This window comes from Cyanistes caeruleus, chromosome 1, assembly GCF_971803275.1.
Source record: "Cyanistes caeruleus chromosome 1, bCyaCae1.hap1.1, whole genome shotgun sequence".
NCBI lineage: Eukaryota > Metazoa > Chordata > Aves > Passeriformes > Paridae > Cyanistes > Cyanistes caeruleus.
Window position 1 is genome coordinate 5871905 of NC_141701.1, and position 16558 is coordinate 5888462.

Genomic DNA, 16558 nt, shown 5'->3' on the forward strand with positions numbered 1-16558 from the left:
AAAGATAAACAAATTAAAGACTTTAACTTATCCCTGCTCAACTCAGTTTCTGTCCATTATGTGACCTGATGTGCTTTAGAAACCTTTCAGCTAAAATTGGGTTTAGCCTTCCTAGCAACACCAAGCCAGGTAAATGACACACAGGATGCTGCTGGGGCTTTGACTCAGCCAAATGGGAGTAAATTAGTTGCTCTGCTATTCATGTGTGTCTCTTCCCCCAATTTCAGTTAATTAAATGCAGGGAAGAGTGTATTTTAGTTAGTTAGTTAGTTCTTTAATGCAGCTTGTTGAACACTGCTAAAATCAGCTGTCTCCCATTTCATAACTAGCTGCAAAGGAATATTCTGTATAAGCAGACCTACTTCTTCTCACATCCATGGTTAACAAGCAAATGAACCTATATATCCACATCTCCAAAGGGAAAGTTTTTTTTCCCATGTGAAATCTGATATCCCAGATTTTGAACTACAGCTTCACTGAAGCTAGAGGAGAAGTTTTAGGAGGATGATGAAATATTTATTCCAGGTTCAGACTTTAAAGTATGAGTTATGGTTTCTGGAGTGTCCAGGGATACTTTGTGATGGTGAGTATTCAGGGTAAATGGGGTATGGATATCTGCTTCATGCTTTCATATCTTACAGCCTGATTCCTGCCTTCTTGTGGGAAATATCTTTGAGCATTATGGGAAAATGCATATTGATGAACTTCCCAATATATAGCCAAGTTTGTCTGCATTCTCTATTTTTTCATTAGTCACTAACCATTTCTATTAGACAGAGCTTTAGCTCCCAGATGATAAATTCAGGAGAGGAGGTGGTGTCTCTTCCTGCTCTGCAGTGGGATCTAATGGCTTCTTAGCTGCAACAATAGAGAAAGCATTTAAAGTAATGTCCCTTATGGATAGTCTCCAGCACATGGAACAACTTTTTTTTTTATAGTACTCATTATATTTAGCAGTGAAGGAGAGAAAAATTGTGAGCTCTTCTTTTAAAAAGACCGTGGTTTAAATAAAACCCAAAACCATAGCTTTTTTTTTTTTTTTTTTCCTTGTTCTTGTTATGCCTTGTCACTGGAGATTGTGGAAGGCAAAAATGATCATATACAGTTGATGAGTCCTCCCTGTCCTGTGCACAGCTTAACCTCACCCTAAAAAAACATCTCTGCAGCATCACCTGCCTTCAGCAGATCCTGTGACTGCTGTACAGAGCTGCTGTTGTTTCTGACTGGAGTTACACTTCTGATGTCTCTGTGAACAGCAAAGCAAATACATATGGGAACAGAAATGTATAGAATTCCTTCCCTGCCATGTTAAAGCAGTGGGAGCAGAGAAGGTAAAATATTTAGACTCCAGATGTCTTTATTTGCCAAAATAAAAATTTGTGCTGTAAAATATCTATAAAATGTAATTAAAATTGCCATTTATTTTTCTCACTGTTGCTAACATTGCTGGCAAAATTGAGTCAGTCAGTGCTGCCAAATATAGCATTCCAGGTGTAAAACACTCTCAGATGTTCATGACATTTTGCACGTAAATACTGAGTCATTGAGAATGATCTGGTACTATCCATATGCCTGATACAGAAATACTGCCATGAGTGGGAGATCAGTATACACACACAGCAGGATAATGTTTGAGAATGAAAAAAATTGTGTTTCTGCATAGTTTCTAATAGAGTTATGGGACATTTCATGTACTGATACATCTTCTCTCAAGACTTTTGCAGAGGAGGGTGACCACAACCTTCCATACCCCTACTTACTGCTCCATCCCTGAACAGCAAGTTGTAGATTTCTTTCTCATAGTGTTTTCTTTTTCTATTTTTTTTTTTTTCCTAAAGTAGCCTGTGTGTGAGGGACTTGAAAACCTGAAATGCTGATGACATCTCAATATACAGAAGGTAATAGCCCAGTGCCTGGTACCATTCTCTTCCAGCCACCTTTTCAATCTGCCTTTTGGCTGCTGCTTCACTGCATCAGGCAGTAATATAGGCTGTGTGTTCAGGCATCATAATTTCCTGGAAAAATGGATGTGTTTCTGGAAATCATATGGGAATGGTGCACCCTGTAATCATGCTTGCCCTGGGAGAGGCAGTGCTTGGTGGCATATAAGCCGCTGAGCTGAGATGAATAATTTCTGCCTGACATAAATGAATGTCCTCACCAGTTACAGGAGGAAAAAACATCCTCTCTTGCCACAGGTATGTGAGTCTGGTGTCAGGCTTGTGCTGGAGCATACATTGTGGGCAGTCAGGCTGTCCTGTGCTGCAGTGAGACCCACGAGGGCCTTGGAGAGAGCTCAGGCACCTGCACTGCCTTCTTGGCACCCCTCTATCTGCCTTTCTCCATGTGATGGTTCAACCTTCCCTGCTCTCCCCCAGTCTCCTATTCCTCTCTCATTTGAACCAGTGACAACATTTCATCTGCAGACTTTGTCTTGCTCCATAAAGCAGTGGATGACCAGACACATTATACCTGTTTTGAATGGAAAAAAGTGCTTAACTTTTCCTGTTTCCCTCCCTGTCAAGGAAAATACACTGAATTGTGCTAATGCAACATTCCTGACCTGCTTTCTCTACAATTTTATTTACTTTCTTTCTGGTTTCTTTCACCATTTCTTCTTGTTACCATCTTACCATTGCCCTTCTTGTTAGGGCATTTCTTCTTGTTGCCATCTTTTGCATTGCATTACTCACTCTGCATCTCCACATCACTTCTCCTTCCACCAATTCCTTCTTTTCTTTTTACCCAGTTTCACTTTCTGTTTATTCATCTTCTTTCTCCTGCCCATTTCCCTAATCCCTTTCCCCAGGCATTTCCCTGATGTCTCACCATGTGTAGGACAACTTCACTAGAAGAATTTATAGGTGCTATCAGGAGCTCATTAAATTGTACTAAGGATGATCGAGTCTGTATGAAAGGTCATTAAACTGGAAACATGATTTTCCTATTTTCATCTTATTTTGCATGAAACGCAAGAGCACCCCCATTTCCCTGTTCAGTTCTGTGTTCTCATCTGTCTAACTCAAGAAAATTAAATTATTAGAGACTAGGCTTGAAATAGATTTATAAAATAAATAGAATGAGAAGGGATGGATGAGAAGAATTCACCTTTCCACACTACAGAGAAGTTAAAATCTGGGCACTATTAGCAGAAATTTGCATAACAACTTAGATGCTTCTTAGCTTTTAACCCACTGCCTTCTGGGGCAACTTGTGTAAGAACTCCACTATCCTTCATGTTAAAAAAATTGTTTTCCCTTTTCTGTTAGCTGGCCTATCTCTGTGCTCTAAACCACTCAGGTTTTCTTTCCCTCTGTAGACACTGAGAACAGTGAATCAGAATTATTTTGATATCAACCTTTCAGACACTTGAAGGTGATTAACACACAGTCACAGACCAAGTGATTTAATTCCTTTTTCATCATTCCTGTTTTTCAGCACCTGAATCAGTCCTGATGCTCTGGGCTCCCTCCAAATTGTCAAACTCTTTCCCACAGAGCAGTGCTGAGCACCAGACACAGTTCTCCTGCTGGAGCCTCCACCCTGTCAGGTTCAGTGAATAATTCCCCCTGGGGCCCTAGGTGAGTGATGGTGTATAAGAAGTCCCTGAGTGCCATGTACCTTGTTTGCAGCAGTGTCACAGGGTTTGAGTACAGAACACAGGCGCTGTGGAATCTGTTTCTGTGTGTGATACTCTGGCTTCTCCACAGCAGCTCCCTGCGGGGACTCTCCAGGCTTGCATTAACAGCAAGTGCCTGATTTCATTCAAAAGTGAAATTGTGAACAAAGGTGGAATTCAGCCCAGATGAAATCCTACCTTCTTGTGCCCATAGACAGCTGTCTGCCTGTCAGCAGGGTGTCTTAATTTAGCCACTCCAGAGGTATGGCAGGGATTGAGTGCCTAAGGAAAGCCATCCAGGACTGCTGAAGCTGCCCAGGGAGTGTCACCTCACCCCTGGACACCCGTCCCAGCAGGCAGGATTGTCATTAGGCTCTCTTTTGTGTCTCTGGCTACAACTGAGCTGAGCCCTGGTGTCTGCTGTAGAGCTGAATCTCTTGCCAGGAGCCACAGACTGTTGACCAAGGAGCCACAGAGTCCTGTGGAGCTGTTTCTGTGCAAGTTAGATTTCTGAGAATACATTTAATTTAGCTGATGGAGGTGCCTTCAGCACATGCCTTTACTGAAATCTGCCTCCCTTTGAGATGCCCTTGATTCCCCTGCCTGGCAACAGCAATCTGCAGTTTACAGATCACAGGGCATCGCTCAAGTGCTAAAAATATGCACAACCCCATGGACAATGAGTAATTCCCCCATTTGCTCTGCTCTGTCACTGTGTTGGTTGGTTCTCCACAGGATACCCAGGGCTCAGCTCCATTGTCCACACATGGAGGATAAGTGTGGTTTGAGCTGCCTCTGGATGTTTTCCTGTCCAGGAATATGTGCATGCTTTTCCACTGTGCACAAGGAAATGTTCTCCTTCCAAGAAATGCATCTGTTTCAGAGTTATTTATAATGCTGAGGCTGTATCATTCCCTTGGCACTGCTGACTGGGTAAACAGGTAGATCTCAAGGAAGCAGCACTGGTACTTTAATCACCATTACATTAACTCAGAACTGCAATAATCTGGGAAATTAGGCTACAAATGTTAAAAGATAAAAAAAATCATTAAAATTTAAACAAAATGAAAAAGTTACAATCTACCCAGAGGAGGTTGCTGAAAGTCATGTAGCTACATTTCTACAGCGTGAGAAGCTGGAGAAGTTGCAACTATAACAATGATGATGGAGTATTTTTGTGAGAAATATCAAAGATCTATGCTTCCCCTTACTAAGTGACATTGTCCTGTCTTTGGCTGAGTGGAAGCAATCTCTTTTTGGCAAATCAGTGTTGGATGTTTCTTTATCACTTTCCCTGAGGTATCAACTGTTTCATTATTTGGTCCATTTTCTTTCCAAGCATTGAAGTTAGGATGACTTATCTGGATTTCACCTTTATTTCCATGACAGCAATGTTTGCTCTCTTTTTCTCTTCTGCTGCTTTTCCTCCACAAGATCATAGAGACACTCTCCTATCATGCAGTGATTCCTTTTGGTACTTAGTGATGTACCCTGCAGCACAGCTCATCAGTCCCCCCTGGCTTGCAGGCATTCCACTTACTCAAATATTATTTAACTTATGCTGACCTGCTCTTTTTCTCTGCACTATGAATTTCAATTAAGTTCATAATCTGATTGTAGATGGGTTTTGGTTGTTTGTTTTTGTGGGTTTTTTTTTCTTTTTCCCTTTTCTCTAGTCTGGTTGAAGCAAAAGGGCATTGTACCCAGGAAGAAAGATAAAGCCATCACATAGATGAAGCAGCTCAGGTACATAGTTAGGGACTTATATAGCATCAGCTGGTCATGAATTACAGAGAGAAATTCTCCCCAGCCTAGATGTCTCCATTCAGCTGGAAAGTGTTACTGTTCCAAAGCTAAAAATGACATAAAAATCAAAGGGCGTCCAAGATTTTAAGAGTGCTTGAAAAGAAGAGAGGAGCTTGGGTAAGTAAGGCTAATGTGAGTTAGTAAAAGGCTGACAGTCTCCCTGTCCCACAGAAAGCCAAAGTGAGATTTCCCAGAAAGTCAGGGAGACAAAGATGTGGTGACAGAGTGAGATTTTTACCTCTAAAGGATGAAAGGATGTGAATTCATGAATGTAAACTTAATACCCTTGCACTTAGCCTGACTGTGGTTGTCATACTTTGTTCTGAAATCTTTGTACCTTAAAGGAATAAGTAAATAATGTTTTGTGCTGAAAGCAGTTGCTTTTTTCACTGCAGATCTATGCAGCTATAGGCAGCTAAAAGGCAATTTTACAGGGTCCAAGTACTTGATGAACCTATTTAAGCAGACACAATGAGAACTTTCAGGCTCTGAGGAAGATTTTGTGCTGGAGAAGGATACCCAGAAAATCAATGCCATTGTTTTTTTGGGAGCATTTTGGAGAGATGGGGAAGCAGTCAAGGCCTTCAGTCGCTTACCATGGGACTGAAATCCAGAGACAGCCCAGCCAAGAGCTTTGACTGATAAAATTGCATATGTGTAGAGTGAGTTTTCATGTCATGGACACTCTTTATTCAAGAAAGAATCAGTGACCTTGCGCCACTCTCTCTAATCATACATCATTACACCTGGAAATCATGGAATCACAAAAGGCTTTGGGTTGGAAGAAACCTCAAGGATCATCTAGTTCCAAAAATCCACAGTTGCCCAATTGTGTTTTGCTTCAACATGGATCACTCTGTTAGACATCAGACTGAATTCCTCATTAAGATATTTGAAGGCTGATTAGTTTGTTTCATAAGCACTCAAAGGTAATGCTGAGGAAAGTTGCACCTGAGGCTGGGATACCTCTGTGTCTTTGATTATCCCTTTATTTACACTGTGGACTTGAGGCAGCTACTGTCTAGGTGTAAACACAGAAGGATAGCAGTTTTGGCCCTGGAAAATAATATAATTAATTTTTTTTTTTAACTATTGTAAATATTTACATAATCAATTAATACATATCAGGTTTCAGAAGGATAATTTGTCTGTTTTTGAGCTTGGTTCATTATATGAATTTGCTGTCCTTGTACTATGAATCCTCAGTGCAACAGCCTCATCTTAAATCCTACAGAGATTATAAACTCTTCAGTGCAAGGGAGACTTTTATTAGACACATATAAACCAGCAAACATTCTACTGGAGCCAAGAATTTCCTTGCCTCACTTCATTATGTAAAGAGCAACAATAATAATGATGAATTGACTAAAGACTGTAAAATGGAAAATAACTCAGAGTAACTGATTAAATTTAAAACTGATAACTTGCATTTGATTATCAACACAAACTCCTTACAATGACACTGATCAGGATGTGTCACAGTCTCCCAGGAAAAGCATTAAGCCACCTGTCATTTGTGTTCTTTTTGGTCAGAGTAGATAATATTCTGTGTGCAACAATCAAGCCTGTATTAGTCCAATGGGAATGGATAGTGATTTTCATCTGTGATTTCAATTTCAAAGATGGATAGAGTGTATTTCTTTGTATAGAAAGTGCAGAAGTTTGTGAAGGGAGTTTTATGCATCTCCTGAGACAGCAGAGATTTGTCTGGAATTAGAAAAGCAGAGGGCAGGGGCAGGAGGGAAAAATGATGGAGATGCCAAGAGCTCTTTATATTCAACTACAGCTGGATCAGTTGTTGGTCTACTGTTGTCCTGATAACAGAATCGAGTTGGTAAGGGATCAGACCTTAGACATTTTGTCTAAACAATGTGAAAAACAAGAAGTAATGAGGAATGAATGCAGGGACTCGGACTGAAGGAAGCAGAGGAGATGGAAAAAAAGTAGTCTGGCCAAGAATGTAAATTGGATGAGAAAAAATAAGCAAAACCTAGTTTAAGCTAGACTCAGGCAAAGGAGAAAACAGGTGAGAAACACAATCACATTAAGGTAAAGCTCTGGAAACATAAAGCAGCCCTGCCAGAGGTGTTGAGACTATCAGGAAGAGAAAAGCTGCAATATGGATTTCTCAGGACTTTTGAGATGGGCACAGAGAAATTGTGCCCTACTTACCTGGAGGTTAATCCATCCATTCTTGTGAAGTAAAAAAATATTGATGAAGAAGGTGGATTTCTTTTTTTGGGGACCAGAGTACAATTAATAAGAATAAATGCACTTTTCATCTCCAGAATATGGAGAAGTTTGTGCCTGTTGATGAACAGCTATGGTTTGAGATCTGACCAAAGATCAGATGAGGATGCATCTTGCAGATGTCCAGCTAGTCCAACCCTCCACAAAAGTTAAGGAAAACAGCTCCAGCAGCTAACTGCCATCACGGAAGATGTGTTTGAGATAGTACTAAAAAAGAGCAAAATAACTGGGTATCAAACCTGGGGCACATAAGATCTTCAAGGATCCCCACAGTGATTTAACTGCTGTTTGCATACTCATCAATAATGACTTTTGAGGGGGATGCTCTTTGTGTCAGCTCAGACATCCCAGAGTCCTCCTTCTGTGTGGGAAATTTGGAGGAGGATGGGTTCTTGTGAGTACTCTCAGTGTGAACATTGCTAAGGCACTCAGATGGAAAGGATGAAGGTTCAGCTTCTGTCCAGTGTGCCCCAGAGGCCACCAAACAGCATTTGAACAGGTAAGCTGCAGGAAACAGGAGAAAGCTGGAACAAGTGAGCATCTGCTTGTGCTTGTTAGCTGGTTTAGTTAATAAGAACATAGATGCTCTCCCTCCTCTAATTACTTAGCTCGAGTGTGATATCTTAATATTAGCATTAAGGATAATTAGCAGGAAGTAATAGTTTGAAAAGACAGCACAGTAACATGGCAAACAGAAGAAACCAAATTTTTACATGCTTTTACATTCTCAAAACACAGAATGTGATGTGGTCCAGTGAGCCCACTGAAGGGGATGCTGTCATCTCTAAAATGAGACATCACCACAGCAGTTAAAGCAGCACTGCAGGAGAATGAAAGCCTGGGGACAGCAGCCCATCTTCTGAGTATACCACACACACTGTACCAGCCATCAGAGAGTCCTGCAGGCATTTTAACTGCAAAGGACAGCATTCTTCTAGAGTAGGGAGGAAGTTGTCCAGGGCTGTGTTACCAAACTGCAGAATATAAAGAGCTGCACAGCAGCCTGCCCAGTGTCCTGGAGCTCTCAGTGTGCTGTGAGTCAGTGCAGGGATGTGGATGCAGCCTTGAGCCACCTGCTGACCCTGCCTGCAGCAGGGAGGCTGGACCTGATGATCTCTAGAGCTCCTGTGATTCTGGGTATGTTCATCAAAAAGTTCCAGGGAAACTTCCAAATCACAAGCTTGGTTTGATTTATTATTTACTTATTTGTTTGTGTGGTTTGATCTGGCATGGGAAGTCACATTTAAGGATTTTTTTAATACCTTGACTTTCCTCCCATTAAAACAGAAGAAAAGTACCAAGAACTTAATAGGTCCAGGAAACCAAATTTAATTTTTGGACTTCAAGAAATGTTTGGACAGCACTCCTGGGCACATGGTGTGACTCTTGGGGATGGTCCTGTGCAAGGCTGGGAGCTGGACTTGATGATCCTTGTGGGTCCCTTCCAATTCAGCTTATTCTTTGATTCTGATTCTGGGAATTTCTATGCACTTAGTGAGCCAAAGTACATGATGTTTAACCTTTCAGTTCAGTGAGAAGTTTCTTGGTCAAAGACTTTGGGAGCTGTTCTGTGTAACACTTTCAAATTTATGAATAGAAATGAAAGAAACTGCTGAAAAGTCAGTGTCTGCTTCATGGCAGCCTGCACCCACACAAGGATTGGAGTACTGTAGTGAGACAGAAACAGACAGAAGGAAGAGTTAGTTAAGAGAATTATGAGGTGAAGTATTCTTTTATTAGGTTTGTAATACAAGGAAAGGTATAATTTAAAAGGGCATTTAGTGCCTTAGAAAAGGGGGGAATGGTATAAACTGAGAGAAGGTAGGTTCAGATTAGAGATAAGGAAGAAATTCTTTACTGTGAGGGTGGTGAGGCTCTGGCACAGGTTGTCCAGGGAAGCTGTGGCTGCCTCATCCCTGGGAGTGTCCAAGGCCAGGTTGGACAGGGCTTGGAGCAGCTGGGATAGTGGATGTGTCCCTGCCCATGGCAGGGGGTGGAACAAGAGGATCCTTGAGGTCCTTTCCAACCCAACACATGCCATGATTTTCTGATTCTATGATTGCTGACACGGAAATGCAGGAGGAACCACAGAATTGTGTTGCAGTGAGAGGCAGGTGGTTACACAGGAAACTGAGATCAATGAAAAAGTACAAGAGAGCATGGCAGTGTAGCATAAAATTCTGGCAAATCAACCTTCTGATTAATCCATTAGGTTAGAGAGGGTCTTTTGGGTTGATTAAAGGTTGCAGACATATACTTGTAAAGTGGGAGATTTTAAAATCCTCCTGCTCATCCTGACTGGGAGCTAAGCAGCAAGAGAGCAGCCAAGGGCAGCCACCTGATGTGAATTCAGGGATGCTTTAGTGCCACAGATGAGCTGCTGGGAGCTGCCAGGGCTCCTCAGATGGTTGGGACCTACAAGTGGCAACATCCCAAGAAATGTCTTCTAGATTTTTCTGTGACAGGTCTTGACATATGTAGAGCAGGAAGACTTTGCAGCCTGGTAATTCTGATTTCTGCTGATACAAGTTGAAGCACAGGCTTTGCACTTTATTAAGGCTTAGTCCAGACTGATGGCTAGTTTGTCTTGCCCAGGTTGAGTGGGTTTTATTTTTTTTAACTATAGTAATTGTCTAGTGGTCAGGTAATTATGGTCCATGTGTGTTTTAGATCAGCTTCAGGTCACAGTGAAAAAAAAGAGTGCAAATTGAATAGCCTGTAAGTTTGAAATAAAACGTGGTGTGAAAGATTACAGGCATGGGATGATAACAGACCTCAAACTATAAGCACAAATCTTAAAGATCAGTCAATGGTCACTGAAGAAATGCAGCCCTATGTTTCTCAGGTAAATGCTAGTTTTAGAGATAACAAAAAGAGAAAAGCTGCATAATGAGCATTATTAGAAAAAAAGAATGTGTTAAGAAAAAATATAAAAATAAATCCCAGCAGACCCAAAAGCAAAGTATCAGCATCAACATCACACACCTCCCAAAGGAGAAGGTGAAGACACCCCACCACAAATATTATACTGCCTGTGATAGACATCTCAGGGTACTGGCAACATGTCACAACTCACCTCCTGTTCTTCCTGAGTAAGGATGAGAGGGTCAGCCATAGGAGATAGACAGGCATTGAAAGAATGAGCACAAATTTTTTAAAAAGGGAGTTTTGTTTTGGTTTAAATGATGATTTTTTTGACTGGATGAACAATGGATTCATAGCACTCCATGTCCCTGTGAGGCATGTTCCCTCCTTGCCCATAGCAAGAGTCTGAGTGTGACAGTTTAGAAGTCCATCATCAATCTATAGAAAGTAGCAGTGAGCATTCTGGTCCTTTCTTTCTGGTTCTTGCTTTTCCAATTCCCTGGGCCTCCCACTGGACATGTGTGAGTTAAATAGTGGTCTGAAAAGAGACTCTGTGGGAGATCAAATCTGATCTGTCTGTTCTGGGCAATGGGGATGTATTTTCTGAGGTCTTAGCCTGCAAAAATTTACCTGTGCAGACACTGGTCTGGCTACCTTCCTGTCTAATTAATTATTTACCATAAAAGTGTGAATTTTACCAAAGAAGAGTGCCCTCTGCTTTTCTTCTTCACGCCTGCTTTCAAGGTTCTCAACTTCTGTCTGCAGCAACATTTAGGCAGGAGCAAAATTTTTTATAAAGGGAGAGAATGAGTGCCCCTTCCTTGTGCAAGCAGCTCATGAAGTCAAACCCACATAAAAACCTGTCACTGACTTGGAAAGAAAACTTGTGTGTATATCATAATTGCTATCAAAATTATTGTACATGGGTGCAAGAGATCACCTGAACTTCTGTTGTGCAGACAGTAACAAATCTATAACTTAACATGCAATGTGCAATAGATGCAACTGAAATAATTTCTCATTTTCCTGAGACTAGAGGACTCTGATCAGATTTCTCACTGATGTCTGTAAAGGTGCAAATGAAGGCAGAAAACAGAAGAGGTCTGCTCTGAAGAGCCTCTGCTTGTATAAGGATGTTGTTCGAAGGATGTGAGATCTGAAGGTGTCTCTGAAAATTATGCATGGTTTCCTCTATTGTATGAAAACAGCTCATAAGCTGATTACCCCATGCCCATTGTATTTCAGTCTTCAGTGCAATTTGTCTTTTCCTATTCATCATATATGCTTTAGAACAAGATTGTGTATAGTGTTTCTTTTGAAAAACTGGGTTTTTTTTTTTTCTTTTTAAATTGTCTTGCAAAAGCCTTTTTTCCCCCCCATGTAATCTTTTGAGAGCCATACCCACTTGTGCTTGAGGCAATTTCTGAATATTTAGTTTTCAAAGGAAGGTGGAAAAACAGGACAGAGCACTGGCTTTAGAGCCTTAAATGTCTGAACTCTTTATTTTTTTTTGGGTCCTCTTTTTAGGACCCAACTGAGCACATACCTAATCTAAACCTCTGCCCCTTGTCTGTCACTATCTGCCCATATTAAAAGTTAAATCCTTCCTAACTCTCTGCACTGATCCACAGATGTTGACTGCTGTTTGTAGAATGCTTTTCAGACATTTTTAAGCCAGTGTTTTTTAAAAAAGAGAGAATTTTAATTTACACATCCATGGTAATCTATGCATTCATGGTAATTTACATGAGCTGGGTTCCCAAAAGGTTTTGATGAAAATGTATTGGCATATCTTAATTATTTTTGTTTGACTCCCAGTCCAGAGAGTGTGTTCCAAGCTTTGATTTAGGAGGATTTTAAACATTCATACATAATTTTGAAATGCTTACTTCACCCCCTGAGCTGCTCTCTTTAGAAAGAACAATTGATTAAAATAACTGCTTAGGCATTTCCATCTTTCTTTTTGCTATTGAAAACTCCCCACCTCAGCAATTCTCTGCCAAAGTGTAAGCACATATCTCTCATCTGTTCACTTCAGTGTGAGTTAGTAAACTCTGGACAAAAAATAGAAAAACACATCAGGGATGAAAAAAGCACATAATTTTAAATGAAAATATAAATTAATAGCACATTTTCACAGGGGTTGAAGAACTTGTCTTATGGACTGTTATCTGTGGAAAGGACCCTGGCACAGTAAAAAAAAGGTCCTGAAGCAAAGAATATATTCTTTTGAACATCTAGTTTCCATAGTGCTGTGCTTAGCTCAAATCATAATGTTAACAGCAAAATGCAGCATTTTATTTGATTTTTATTTCTGGAAAACTTATATATCCTGGTTTTGTTGCTTTTTTAGAGTGACACTGGGACTGCTGAATCTTTACAGCCATTAAACATCACTGTCTGGAAGGATCTGTTAAAACATCATGGGAAGGCATCCTGGCTCTTCTGGGAGAGCAAAGCCCTGGGAGCCTTCGGGAGCACCATCTCCTCCTTGGAGGCAGCACCAACTCAGGATTGTGTTTTCCAAGGTTATCATGTGCCATCCAGCTCAGTCAGGATAAAATAATAAATTAAGCAAACAAACCTACCTCAAAAAACAAACAAACAAAACCCCTACCAAATCAAAGTACTTTTGTGGCAAGAAAGAAGCAGAGTCCAAAGGGTTAGAAACACACAGTCCCCACCAGCCAGGGAGCATCAGCTGGGCTGCCCAAATAGCTGCAATTAACCTCCTGCTGAGACTGGTGTGGATCACCTCCCCTGTGCTGCCTCCACAGCCTCCCCCAGACTGCATTTTCTACTTGGGTTGTAAATGTTTGAGAGGCTGCTGTTCAGTGGTATTTAGACTGTGCCCAGCATGATGGGACCCAGGAGCTTTCATCAAGTCCTGGTGGCCAACTTGACCACAGGAAGGTTGGGGGTTGCATGCACTGATCCTGCATCAGCCAGCAGCTGGACATTCAGGTTCTGGAACAGTTCTTGCTCTTTGTGTTTGGGTGTGTGAACTGCCTGAAGCTGGCCTTCAGAATCTGGCATGGCTGTGAATTTTTCATTCCTGGATGAAAATGTTTGAGGACAAAAGTATCATTAGCCCTGATTTTCCCAGACTGATATGCAGACAGAAGGAAGGTGTAAAGTTACTCTTCAGAGTCATAATTTGAGGAATATTATGGGTCCTGTCTGTACTGTCCCACATTGTTTGGAGTGATGTGGTTTACTGTGGTTATTGCTAAAAGTCAAGACTCATTTGCTGATACTCAGAGATTCTTGTAGCTCCCCTGGCTTCCATATCCATGGCAGAGTAATCTTCCTAACCGGTGATGGATGAGAAAGGTGGATACCATAGCTCTGTTTATTTGCAGGGAAGATGATGGACCTTTCAGAATAAAAAGTGTATAGGGAAAAAATTGGATATTCATTTATCTCCTTGTAAAACACACCCCCACAAAACCAATAAAGTCTCTTCAGATTAAGATCATGGACTCTTCAAAGCAGAAGAGAGAGGGAACTGGTGTCCCCAGTGGCATTAGTGACAACAGACGTTGTCCTTGGCTGTAAAACTGGATTGTCTCCATGTACAGTCCCATTGTGATCAGCAATCCAGGCCTGGCAGGTTGCACTTTGAATAGCTGGCTTCAGTTTGGAAAAAAATGTACCCTAGCATATTTAATTTATTAGTGTATATTCAGCCTGATTAAATTCCAGAATGTTTCTGAAGTTCTCATGTTTCCTTGCTGGATGTCTGCTACTGAATTTATCTATTTCTGCTGGTGCTGATAAAAGCTCAGCTCCTGCAGCTGCTCAAGACAGAAACAAAAATAAATAAGTTCAGGAACCACTCTAAGGCTAGACCCATTGGTTGACAGCAATTGTGAGTAGGTTTGCTTGCCACAATAGCAGGGTTTAGAAAAACACTGGAGACAAGAGTGCTGCAAATGTGACATTCATCAGTACATCTGAGGAGAGGCTGGAAATAAGCACTGATGTTGCTGAGCATCTGTCAGTGCATACATGGAGGCGTCGGCCAAGTGGGAAACATCTGCATCTTCTCCAAATGAGGATCAGTGGGAAAAAAATTAAAAATTCTGAAGATCAGGCTTTTTTTAAAAAAAAACGACTCATGGGTGTGAGGCAGCACAGACCAAAATGTCTGTGTAGTCAGGAGATCCATGTAATTCTGATGACCTTGACTTGGGACTATGTTATGGGAAAGCAAAGCCTGGAAGTGGCAGGACATGGGAAGAGGACAATGCAGAAGAGCTGGGTGTATGTGACAGGCAGTTAAGCAGCACCAAATAAACACAGCCAGAAAATACAGCAAATTGTGGCTGGTTTAAGGACTTGGAAGGACCAAACTAAGTTTAGGTGTCTGTCTTGCTGCAGCAGGGATTCATGTGTTGTGCCCTCAGCTGGTGCTTTGTAAGGACTTCTGGTGGTGAAAGATGAATGATTGAAGAAAGGATTTTGCAGAGTGAATCACAGAGAACCATAAATTCTACACAGAGTCTGATAGTGGCAAACAGCAAGGTCTTGCAGAACAGTTTTGAAACAAGTGAAGAGATAACATGAAGAGACCTTGAATTAGACACTAGGTGCTGTGTTTGGCAATGTAACAGAAGTTTTATGCAAGTTGCATAAGTCAGCACAAAATGTGTGCTTTAGATGAATTTAGGTCATTGTAATGTGAAAACCACACCTCTAGAGCTTAGTCTATCCACCTCCATGTGAGACCCTGACCCAATGAGCAATGAATTGCAATGAATTTAAAATGCACTGTGTGTCTCTGTTAACTAATTTAGCCCCTACCTGCATTATTGTCATCTCCCAGATGTCATAGGCTGGGTGATCTCATGGCTTTCATTCCTCTCTCACGTTCCCTTGCTCCCTTTTGGCACAGAGCTGGGAGTGCTGTCAATGGAATTAGGGCTGTTAAAACTTGCTGCACTTTCAGCATGATCTTAGAAAAGTTCTTCTACTCCATACAATGGATGTTCATAATGTATCTCAAATCATTATCATAATGTATCCCAAATCATTATCAAAATCATAGTGAGCAAGGTTTGATAAGGCTTGAATAACCTCTCAACATTCCTCGCTGTAGGTTATCAGATTTCCCTGGACTTAGGCTCTACATCATGCACTGAAATTAGGATAGAACATAAATGACTGGGCTTTCAGAATCCAAACATACCCAGAAACCCCATCACTGGTTCTGCATAAAATCAGTTTTTGCTCAGATGTTGAAACACAAATGTGGGGGCATTATTTTAGGAATCAACACCTCAATTGCTGGGCATGTGCATGTGGGGATTTTGGGGTCATGTTCCTCTATGAAAAGAGAGCAAAGACAAGGCAAGGCAAGCAGGGCACAGAAAAGAAGCAAGAAGAATCAAAAAGGTACATGATGAGAGAAGGATGGATGGAGGAGGGGGACTCTTTAAACGTGGGTACTTAAAGTAAGAATACTCCTTTCTTTAAAGAAATGAGTAGAATACAACACATTCACGTGTGCCTTTTTCAGCTCTGGAATCTGCTCAGTCCCTAGGTGCCTGCAGTAATGCTGACCCTAATCTCCCACTTATCTCTCTGTAAGATTTCTAAGCCTTTCAGTCCTCCTGAGCAAACAAGGCACCTGGTCCCTTCCTTCCCTGCTGCAGCAGGTTGAGTCCGGCCGAGTACACCCATCTCATCAGGAGGAGGAGGAGACACTTTTGGGAATGATAAAACAACGAGCAAAGCAAGAGCTGCCAGGGCGGCTGGTGAGTGTGGAAGTGATGAGCTTCTTATTGATTGCACAGGAGTCTTGCTTGGAGAGACGGCTGGAAATTTTTACCTTTGAAAACATTACACTGAGAAAGCTGAGAAGACAGCAGGAGCCAGGGCTGATAAGAGGGATCAATGCAGAGCATGGGTGGAATGAGGTTATTAATAAGTAATAGGATTCAGCTTGGGAGCTAATGAAATAAAAAAGACATTTTCTAGTTGGGGCATCTCACAGGCACTTGATTGCTATAGCAA

The 16558-nt window shown here is 41.3% G+C and overlaps 1 protein-coding gene across 1 annotated transcript in view; it reads left to right on the plus strand.

Annotated features, from left to right (window-relative positions):
• Positions 1–276: 276 nt before the first annotated feature.
• Positions 277–16558, plus strand: part of LOC111925168 (uncharacterized) — a 32467-nt gene continuing 16185 nt past the window's right edge. Inside the window, exons 1-4 of the mRNA XM_086877974.1 lie at positions 277–583; positions 3439–3581; positions 12894–15937; positions 16134–16299. Coding sequence (XP_086734100.1) covers positions 15792–15937; positions 16134–16299 — 312 coding nt within the window. The 5' untranslated portion in view covers positions 277–583; positions 3439–3581; positions 12894–15791. The remainder of the gene's footprint in view (positions 584–3438; positions 3582–12893; positions 15938–16133; positions 16300–16558) is intronic.